The sequence below is a fragment of the Panthera onca genome, chromosome C1 (genome assembly GCF_046562875.1).
Source record: "Panthera onca isolate mPanOnc1 chromosome C1, mPanOnc1 haplotype 2, whole genome shotgun sequence".
In the NCBI taxonomy this organism is placed as follows: domain Eukaryota; kingdom Metazoa; phylum Chordata; class Mammalia; order Carnivora; family Felidae; genus Panthera; species Panthera onca.
In genome coordinates, this window is record NC_138346.1 from 68,921,395 (window position 1) to 68,932,890 (window position 11,496).

At 42.6% G+C, this 11,496-nt stretch overlaps 1 protein-coding gene across 2 annotated transcripts in view; it reads left to right on the forward strand.

Moving 5' to 3' along the window:
• FIGN (fidgetin, microtubule severing factor) overlaps positions 1 to 11,496 on the forward strand; it is a 131,057-nt gene that overhangs the window by 118,911 nt on the left and 650 nt on the right. For both annotated transcript variants that reach the window (XM_060621193.3, XM_060621196.3), the window contains one exon: positions 6,079 to 11,496. This exon is cut by the window's right edge and continues 650 nt beyond it. In XM_060621193.3, coding sequence (XP_060477176.1) covers positions 6,079 to 8,333 — 2,255 coding nt within the window. In that variant the 3' untranslated portion in view covers positions 8,334 to 11,496. The remainder of the gene's footprint in view (positions 1 to 6,078) is intronic.

The window sequence follows — 11,496 nt, forward strand, 5'->3', positions numbered from 1 at the left end:
AATCTGCTCATAACGTTTCATTCCCTGAAAACCGATAGCCTACTGTTAACCAGAAGCCTTACCATCAACATAAACAGCCAATGAAAACATATTTTGTATGTCATATGTATTATATGCTGCATTCTTAAGATAAAGTAAGCTAGAGAAAAGAAAATGCTATTGAGAAAATCATGGGGCTCCTGGGTGGCTCAGTCGGCTAAGTAACTTCTGCTCAGGTCATGATCTTGTGGTTCGTGAGTTTGAGCCCTGCATCAGGCTCTGCAGTGACAGTGCAGAACCTGCTTGAGATTCTCTTTCTTCCCCTCTCTCTTCCTGCCCCTCCCCCACTTGTGCGCAGGCACACGCTCTCTCTCTCTCTCTCAAAATAAATGAACTTAAAAAAAAGAAAATCATAAGAGAAAATATGTCTACAGTATTGTCATGTACTTATCAAAAATATCGGCATGTAAGTGGACCCACATAATTCAAAGCTGTGTTGTTCAAGGATCAACTGTACTTTGTTATATTTACCCCAGGAGTGATTGTTTTCTAAAGAGAACATGGATAAATGCGGTATTAAATCATTTTTCAAAATGTATTTAAATAAATAATAATGAAAAGTTCAGAGGTACCATAGCCCAAAGGGTTGTAACAGGTGTAGTGACGCCGGGCAGGCCCATGTGCGCATCGCGCCGCAATCCTAGAGCCAGCAAGCCCTCCCTGCCTGCAGGTGTTTGCCTCAGGTCCCTGCCCTTAGGACTTCAGCCAGAATTACCCTTTGGGAACCTTGTAGAGAACGGCTCTTTTAGACCCGATGAACTGCTGAGCAGCATAGGTATGTTAGGTAGAGGTGGGGGTGGGGTAGTGAGGGCCTGAGGTAACTATTTCCAGGAATGTATGCTAAAAATAGATTCCAGGGGGGCGCCTGGGTGGCTCAGTCGGTTAGGCGTCTGACTTCAGCTCAGGTCATGATCTCGCGGTCCGTGAGTTCGAGCCCCGCGTCGGGCTCTGTGCTGACAGCTCGGAGCCTGGAGCCTGTTTAGGATTCTGTGTCTCCCTCTCTCTCTGACCCTCCCCCATTCATTCTCTGTCTCTCTCTGTCTCAAAAATAAATAGACGTTAAAAAAAATTTAAAAAAAATAGATTCCAGGGGCTTAGTCTTTTATTTCCGATTTCCTCCCATCCTGAAAGTTGTTTTTATATCCTGCGTTTTCTCTGCATAACCGTTTCCTTATCATTTTGAAGCTATGACAGAGCTTTGAAGGGTGTCGCACTTGTTTTGTCTCAACAGAGTTCAAGAACAAAATGGAGCGAGTAAAGCAGTGAGGCAGCACTGTTTAGCAATTAAGCCTAAGTTATAAAGTGGTCAGGAATGATAAGAATGGGAAATGTTATCCAAACTGTCCAGTGTTATGGGAAATATAGGCTTGTTCATTGATATATACAGAGATTCCTCTTATAACAATAAAATAACAAAACGCTCGGGCTTTTTACACTAGTATCAATCATTCTTGCATAATACTTATGTTAAAGTATCTTAAAAGCAATTTTCTTTAAATTACATATTTTAAAAACAAACGCGTTGCCTCGTGAAACTTGCCAGCCGTGGTAAGAATTTTCTGATCCTTTCAAAAACAAAAGCTGATGTTTTGGAACAACTCATCAATTGTGTTGAAGAACTATTCTTTTTTTTCTACTTTCCTTTGTTTTCTGAATTTTTATGGTACCTAGTTAATAAGCTATTTCTAAACAGCAGTGGAAGTTCTTCTTCTGGAGTCATGTTTCTAATAATGGTGAAATAGTATTGTTTCTGAGCTTTTTCGCTTCATGTTCCAAAGAGAAACCATCTGAAAGCTGTTTTTAAAGCCCATCTTATTATTTGGGTGCCAAGTTAAGTGACATACACGTGCTGCTTCCTACTCAGGGACAACGGCAATACAATCAAATGGGGCACACTTTTTTGTTCAAAGAACATTTGGCTCTACAGTTTGCTTCTATTTCACATCAGAAACATCACCGTCGATAAACAGAACAATAATAACAGCAACACAAACAGGCTTGGCTTGCCTTCCAATTATTATTAAAATTCAAGAAACTGATGAAAAAGTTCTTTGTGCTCCCAAGGCCAGGACAGTCTCCTGAACGCTGGCTTCTTCAGCTGCCACTAAGAACTAGCTCATGGTTAACTATGAACTTACACTTTCAGGTAATATTAATGATTTTAAAACACAGGGTGAGTACTCATGTTCCAAGGGATGTGATGTGAATGATTCTGATCCCTTAAGGTTATTTCATCAAAGCTCACTCTTGCCTTTTGCAGCCCTGCTAAGGTTACTGTCCTTTAGTATGCATCAATAGATAAACTTTCAATCATCTTGGAAAGCACATCCAAAAATAGCATGAGAATCAAAAGGCAATGGTATACCGGGTAATTGTCCCAAATAAATAATTTTGATAGGATTTTTTTTAATTTCGGATGAAACAGAAACCTTAGGAAGTGTATTCGTTTTGCTAGAGTTAAACTCTGCAGACGTACCCAGTGAAAATGACCAACCTACTTTATTTCAACTTGATACTCCTTTCTTTTACAGTGATCATAACTTACTAAAATCATTTTTTGCACATTTTGAATAAATGAATCATTTACAAGAAAAAAAATGTAAGCCAATAAGGTGGAAGGATGCCCTTTTTTGTTTTTTAAATAATGATTCTAAATCTAGAGCATTTCATTGTTTTTAATGGGCTTTTATCATGTATGTTGACTAATGCCAACAATGGCTGAGCTCAGCTAACTGAAAGGAACCCATGCCTTACAGCTCACGTGCATGTGTGTGCATGTGCATGTGTGTGTGTGTGTGTGTGTGTGTGTGTGATGTTGTGTTTGTGGTAAATTCCATTTCCCATGACTCCCAAAATATTTTCGGAGACCTCCTCTCAAGACATTTATTCACGTTTCTTCTGTATCAATCTAATCAAATTTCCACTCATGGCACATGTGCCTTCTTATTTTCTCAACTCTGTATTTGATAATCTCTTAAAGAAAAAACCCTAATAGAAATTCCCTGGAAATAATTTACAGGACTAATGAATTTGTAGGTCTTTTAGACAGTTCTACATTACAGTCACATTAATATTCTTTCCTTTTTTATAAGGCTTGAAGTAAATCCCATGACACTAGAAGAATTTAGATACTGATTACTTGCGATTGGTTCCTGGTGATTTGCTCTTAATAATTTCCAGTTGAATTTAATGAAAGTATGATTCCTGAAATGCTGCTTCATTAAAATTGCATCTTTTTCCCTTTAAGTGTGGTTTAGGTCATTTCACCCATTCTGCGATGTGTTTTCCTGCCCCCCCTACCCCCCGCGCCCGTTAAAAAGAAATGATTGAGAAAGCAGAGACAATTAAGAATATCACTTCAGTCCCTCCTAGAACTCACCCCCAGAGTTTCTCCGACTGAAATGATGCAAGCTGTACTTCATCAGGATTTCACAACTCTTTTCCCCACTGATATTTTTTCCATAGAGTTTTAAACGAGAAACACAGGAAGATTTGGGAAGAGTAAGGGAAAGGAAAGTGAAGAAAGAATCTGTTGCATCTGCAGGAGAAGTAGAAGGTCTTTTGTATTTTTATTTAAAAAAAAAGCGAGAGCTTGATTAAGTTATACCGTGCAGCATTCAGACTTAATTTAACTGAGATGGTGATTTGCAAATGAATATCTACATGGATCCTTTTTAAAAATCCAAATGCAAATGAGTACAACTGCAGTAAAATATATTTGCAAATGAATCCTGTTGCTTTATTCATTTATTGTGTAATTACTGCAATCCTTCCCACCTTGTTTTCAGTATTTCTTAATCATTAAGTCGGAAGCATGACAGCAGTGCCAGCCCTGGCATGATTCTCTTTGACTAAAACCTTGTAAATTAACACAATTAGCACAGCATCATCCTGCTAATTAACTTCCAGTGTCTGGTGCAGTGGTTTTGCAAACAAGGAAGAGGGAGTCAGAAGGGAATCAACATGCCATTCTGTTACCAAACTCTGTGCTGTGTTCAGTTTAGCTCAGCAAGTCAAAGCTGGCCATGTCAGAAGCCAGAGTCAGGGAATGAAGAGCTAAAGGGGTTGGAGAAGGAAGGCAGAAGGGGGTCGGAGCTGTCAAAATAGACTGCAGTAATTCAGAAGGGAGCTGATGCCACAGATGCTTCACTTAGACCAGGCCTCCTCTTTATCCAGGAATCTCTGCCAGAGGGCATAAGACAGTTCACAAAACTCACTTTGGGTAATACAAAGGAGATGAAGGAGGCCTACTTAATGTAGCTGGACCAGAATAGGAAGTGTTGGAACCGAGCAGAGATTGGAATAGGGTGAGCCAGCCCTGGGAAACAAAACAGGGTTCTGGTGCTCTCCTGTAACTAAGTCTATGTGAATCCCTGAGGGTACGTTATAAATCCCTTTGGGTGCGGGTTCCCTAATCTGTGAAATAAGGTCATTTCTAAGGTCTCTTTAAACTGTGAAATTCAAGTGATTCTCTGATTCTGAGCAAATACTCTTGCTTTACAGTTTGCTACTTAAGTCACCTTGCTTCAGTTAGTAATCTAGCAGGTGATAGAATTACCCATAGCATCTCATTATCTGGCTGCACTCATTGAGTTTATGCCACACACTGCTTCCCACAGAAATGTAGAGAGAATCCAGATTCTCTCCCTGTTCTCTATTCTTATAAGAAACAGGTCCCTTTCACCTGTTTCCTTCCTCCCTCCCTTCCTCTCTTCCTCCCTCCCCCTTCTCTCTCTCTCCACACACAAACACACATAATAGATATATGCATATATAGGTATATGTGCATGGACATATATGTGTGTGTGTATATATGCATATATATATGTAGGATATATATATATTTGTAGGTATTTGTATGTGTGTGTGGATATATATGTGCATATGTATCCTCCCCTCTTAGCACTGGGAGACTGTAAAGCAGAGGGAAGAATTATAGGAGAAGGAGGGAGAACGCCAGCTGGAAGACCGACAGACAAGTGATGCTTGTTTTTTTTTCCAGAGACTCAACAACAGAACTGAGAGGCAGAAAGGAGCCAGTTGTAATTCATACCGAGTTGTAGGCTTTGTGCGATGAAAGCGATGGAGCGCTGCCTGGGAGATTGCTTTGCTGCACTCCACGAAGCAGATTTGAAACTGTCGTGGAGCACTTTAGATGAGAGTTGGATTATGGAATGACCTGCTATGTCTGTGTCATATTGTTCTGCGCAGGGAGCATTATACTGTGCTAACTAGGTGTTCAGTGCCAAATAAGAGAGGGGTCCTAGATGTGATCTGTCAGCTGTGTCTCATTTTTATATTGGTTAAAATATAAAACAGAAACTCTGATGTCAAGAGACGGAACAGCTAGCTATTGCACATGCTTAATAGTATCACGTGCTAGATATTGAAAAGACATGCCTATTTCATTGTAAGAACCTGTGACTGAATTCTAATTTGACAGGAAGGTGTGTGTACATATACGTGCGTTCCTGCGTGTGGGTAGCAAGTAACTTGATAGGCTTCACAGAAGCAGATTTGCTTATTACTTAAAAGAAAAAAAAAAAAAAAGGTCTACAGAGTTCTTGTTTAAATTCGGTTTACTTTTTACACAGGACTGAACTTCGGTCCATTTTATTTACTTATTTATTTATTTATTTTAATTTTTTTGAGACAGGGAGAGACAGAACATGAACAGGGGAGGGTCAGAGAGAGGGAGACACAGAATCCGAAACAGGCTCCAGGCTCTGAGCTGTCAGCACAGAGCCCGACGCGGGGCTCGCACTCAAGGACCGCGAGATCATGACCTGAGCCGAAGTCGGCTGCCCAACCGACTGAGCCACCCAGGCGCCCCAACTTCGGTCCATTTTAAAGCGTACCTACGGTACGGATCGTAAGAGATACGATGAACTGTGAGAATTCTTTATAATGTCGATGTCGTTAGAGAGGAATAGGTAACGAAAGAAGTTGGGGGAAAGCTTTAACACTTCTGATGAGTATCTCTGTAAATTAACGTTTCTCCCCTCCTCGCCCTTTCCTCCCCAACCCCGCAACCCTCAGGCTTGAAGATGCAGTGGACGCCGGAGCATGCCCAGTGGCCAGAACAGCACTTTGACATCACCTCAACCACTCGGTCTCCTGCCCACAAAGTTGAAGCCTACCGAGGTCATTTGCAGCGCACCTATCAGTATGCCTGGGCAAACGATGACATATCTGCTCTGACTGCCTCCAACCTGCTAAAAAAATACGCAGAGAAGTATTCTGGCATCCTAGAAGGCCCCGTGGACCGGCCCGTACTCAGCAACTACTCGGACGCGCCCTCGGGGTTGGTGAACGGGCGGAAGAATGAAAGCGAACCCTGGCAGCCTTCCTTGAATTCGGAAGCGGTCTATCCCATGAACTGTGTCCCGGATGTCATCACGGCCAGCAAAGCCGGAGTCAGTTCGGCCCTCCCTCCGGCAGATGTCTCTGCCAGCATAGGGAGCTCTCCTGGGGTGGCCAGCAACCTGACAGAACCTAGCTACTCGAGTAGTACCTGCGGAAGCCACACCGTGCCCAGCCTTCACGCAGGGCTCCCGTCTCAGGAATATGCCCCGGGATACAACGGCTCGTATTTGCATTCGACGTACAGCAGCCAGCCGGCGCCTGCCCTGCCCTCACCTCACCCCTCCCCTTTGCATAGCTCCGGGCTCCTGCAGCCCCCCCCGCCGCCCCCCCCACCGCCCGCCCTGGTCCCGGGCTACAATGGGACTTCTAACCTCTCCAGTTACAGCTATCCCCCCGCCAGCTACCCGCCTCAGACTGCCGTGGGATCTGGGTACAGCCCCGGGGGCGCGCCGCCGCCTCCTTCAGCCTACCTGCCTTCAGGAATCCCTGCTCCGACCCCTCTGCCCCCCACCACTGTTCCTGGCTACACTTACCAGGGCCATGGTTTGACACCTATCGCCCCCGCGGCTCTGGCCAACAGTTCGGCGAGTTCTCTCAAAAGGAAAGCTTTCTATATGGCAGGGCAAGGAGAGATGGACTCCAGTTACGGAAATTACAGCTACGGCCAACAGAGATCTACACAGAGCCCCATGTACAGAATGCCCGACAACAGCATTTCAAACTCGAATCGGGGGAATGGCTTTGACAGAAGTGCTGAAACATCATCCTTAGCATTTAAGCCAACGAAGCAGCTAATGTCCTCTGAACAGCAAAGGAAATTCAGCAGCCAGTCCAGTAGGGCTCTGACCCCTCCTTCCTATAGTACTGCTAAAAATTCCCTGGGATCGAGATCCAGCGAATCCTTTGGGAAGTACACGTCGCCGGTAATGAGTGAGCACGGGGACGAGCACAGGCAGCTCCTCTCTCACCCGATGCAAGGCCCTGGACTCCGTGCAGCTACCTCATCCAACCACTCTGTGGACGAGCAACTGAAGAATACCGACACGCACCTCATTGACCTGGTAACCAATGAGATTATCGCCCAAGGACCACCGGTGGACTGGAATGACATCGCTGGCCTCGACCTGGTAAAGGCCGTCATTAAAGAGGAGGTTTTATGGCCAGTGTTGAGGTCAGACGCGTTCAGTGGACTGACGGCCTCACCTCGGAGCATCCTTTTATTTGGGCCTCGGGGAACAGGCAAAACGTTACTGGGCAGATGCATAGCTAGCCAGCTGGGGGCCACGTTTTTCAAAATCGCTGGTTCTGGACTCGTTGCCAAGTGGTTAGGAGAAGCAGAAAAAATCATCCACGCGTCTTTTCTCGTGGCCAGGTGCCGCCAGCCCTCGGTGATTTTTGTCAGTGACATTGACATGCTTCTCTCCCCTCAAGTGAGTGAGGAACACAGTCCAGTCAATCGGATGAGAACGGAATTTCTGATGCAGCTGGACACTGTACTAACTTCAGCTGAGGACCAAATCGTAGTAATTTGTGCCACCAGTAAACCAGAAGAAATAGATGAATCTCTTCGGAGGTACTTCATGAAACGACTTTTAATCCCACTTCCTGACAGCACAGCGAGGCACCAGATAATAGTACAACTGCTCTCACAGCACAATTACTGTCTCAATGACAAGGAGTTTGCACTGCTCGTCCAGCGCACAGAAGGCTTTTCTGGACTAGACGTGGCTCATTTGTGTCAGGAAGCAGCGGTGGGCCCCCTCCACGCCATGCCAGCCACAGACCTTTCAGCCATCATGCCCAGCCAGTTGAGGCCCGTTACGTATCAAGACTTTGAAAATGCTTTCTGCAAGATTCAGCCTAGCATATCTCAAAAAGAGCTTGATATGTATGTTGAATGGAACAAAATGTTTGGTTGCAGTCAGTGATAACTTCTTTAAAAAAAAAATGTAATGAATGTTGGCACACACACATAAAACCTGCTACATAGGGTATAGAGCCCCTTTCCAGTAGTGTTTAAATCGCAAAGGGTACTGGGGAAGATGACGATTGCGTTGCATCTTTAGCGTCAGGGTAGATTTGGAGGAAAAACGCATCAGATGAGAGCTGCTGATTTGAAAGCCCCAGATGACAGAAAGCATCTGTTGATGCTCAGTTCGGTTCAAGCCAGACAACACTCACCAAGGAGCAAGGTGCAAGTGTGTTGATTTCAGAAGGACGTGAACCTTGTGTGTTGATTCCATTCTGCTGTTCTCGAGATTTAGTTGCTGTCAAGTGCCTGGAGTGGTGCTTTATTTTTTGTTTGCCTCACAATTACATTGGTGGCATGTGCTAATATAAAGAGCTTTAACTTCAAACATTATTGGACTAAAGAGATGAACGGTTGTGTTACGACAGAAAACCAGATTTTTGCCATTTTAAGAGCAACAGTATTCCTCAATCCTGTCTGTTCTGCAGTATTAAGCTAAGAACAGTTAAAACAGGGTAACGGTAATCTGGACCTTAATTTCTGCAGTTCATTTCTTTTAATGTTCTTGTCTGCAAAAACTCAGGAAAGCGATTGTGATTTGTACAGTACCTCAAAGGAATGTGTTGAAAGCACTATGTACTGCTGAGAGTAATGGGATAGGCTTCGATGTTACTTTATATTAAAATGTATGTTTACCTCAACAATTGGAAGATAGCAAGGAAAATTACTTTGAATGTATCCAGAAACATACTGACGTGTGATACAACTGAATATTTACGACTTAAAGTAGAAATGGAAGGATTTTTTTTAAAAAAGATTCTTTTACTAATTATGGGGAATAAACCAGAGCAGAATAGTTCTTTATGTCAAAAACTGCAAGAGTTCTTCGTACATTGCTCCTTGATAATGAAGTGAAAATGTTCTTAAAAGGTACACTGGTTAATGGAAAACTACTTACTCAGTTTATGTTAGTACCTAGAACACTCAGCCACAAGACCTGTTTAGGACCCTGAAAGTCACAGTACCTAAAAACTAGGACTGCCTTTTACTGCATAGGGTGGTGGTGATGTTGGTTTGCAAGTTCTCTCTTAAAACTGCTGGGAATGGTGTCATTCTATTCACTAATCTAGCTTATAGGCTTGTCGTGCTGTTTGATAGAATGCAGAAGATAGCAAGCAAAAACAAAGAAATAAATACAAAATCAACCAACTTTATATATATGTGTGTGTGTGTGTGTGTGTATATATATATATATATATCCACAAAGAACATCTATATCCCCTCTCCTTTTTGACTCCTCTCTTCTCAGTGCAATTTTGCTTCTCATTTTGAAATCTTCTGGGCTATAGTGCTCCCACATTCATTTCTACCTCAGTTTTGTCACATTTCTCTTGGACAGTAAAGTAGAAAATTGGAAGTGGACACACACACACACACACACACACACACACACATACACACACACGTGCGCACACGCATCTATACCTTGTCAAACTCGTTACTTTGTTTTCTCCCATCTTTTCCCATAAGTCTCGTCTCCAGAAACATCAGTCTTCATGCTTGCTTCTGCCTGAGTCCACCCCCACCCCGGCATATGTGGCATTTTTCTTAATTTTCCATTCTTCTCCTGCTCCCCACCAAGTTGTTCTTTGTATCCTTTAATGCTTTATGTGCAACTTTTCATCGATAGCTAACTGATGTTCGTTCGGCAATGCCTCTGAACAGACAGTGTAGGCTGTAGCTTTCCAAAGCCGCTGCCCGTGCATAAGCAGAACAGCCTGGCTTTTTGAATGTATTTTTCCTGGGTTGTTTTTTTCCTTCCTTTTTTTTTTTTTTTTTTTTTTAGTTGAGAGATGCAGTAACAAAACTGTTGCAAAGCACTGGCATTTTATGTATTCAAAAAGTGATGTACATTTTTTAAAAATTTAAATAAATGCAATGAGAAGCCCCAAGAAAGCTCTTTCTGTTATTGTTTTTTTTTTTTCCTGCAAAAATTTTGACTGATTTCATTCACGATGTCAAATTCTCTGAGACACTTAACACAGAGAAGCCTAATGAAGGACTTACATCATATTTCTGAAATTTTATGATGCTTGACCACTGCTCCCCCTTTTTTTTCTTATTTTTCATGTTGCTAAAAACTGAGCAAATGAACCAAAATTTAATTTACTCTGATATTCTATCAACTAAGACTGTGCTTACATATAAATATTCCATATTAAAAAGCAGTGCCTTTCATTAAGGATACAAAAAATAATATTTAAATACATCCTCTGCTTTTCACAAGTGAATAAATGCTATAATCGTGTTCTGGCTCTACCCTGCACATCTCTTATTGTAAGAAGATTCTAATATCCCCATTAACTTGTAGGTTCATATTGATCTCACTGACAAGTTTACTTTTGCACAGTGCTGACCTATTTTCTGTCTTTTAGACATTACGTTTCATTTCCGCCAACATGCTGTGTTCACTTGAAAGCAACTGGCAAGTTTTGACAAACCCAGTCTTATTTAGACAACTTTGGAAAATCCAATATTGACCCACATTTTTGTGGCTAGTAAGAGTTAATGCCAAATATGCCTGCACTGTTGTGTTTTACACTCATTTATAAAACTGAAAATAAATTCAAGGCGTACGTATTGGCTTTGAGCTTTAAGTGACTTAAAAAATTACTTTGAGATGTGAATGGTCAAAAATCCATGTATTTAGGCCGAAGCTGAAGTCTTGTGTGAATTTCATTTAGCCTCGTGAATTCTAGGATTTGATCTCTTAGGAAATTGGGCATGCTGAAGAAATGAAGATCTGTTGGGGGAGATAAGGTGACCTTTGAGTAGCTGGTGCTCTCCTGTGATTCTTTGATTCTGCATGGCAGCATGACGAGCTCTTATATGGACTAGCCTAATAATGAGCTCTGTTCTGACCATCCCTTCTGGAGCGTGGGGTGGGGGTGGGATGCCACATCCTGAGAAATGAATGTGTACAATCAGTGGTAGTACGACTGAGTAATCGGGCTTCATACTCTCGGCCTCTTTTTGACTGCTAAGAATTTGGAGAAGGCCACTAATGAAGGTAAGGTAATGAGCCAGTCCGAATCCCTTGCCGTCTGGCCAGGGGATTTGAG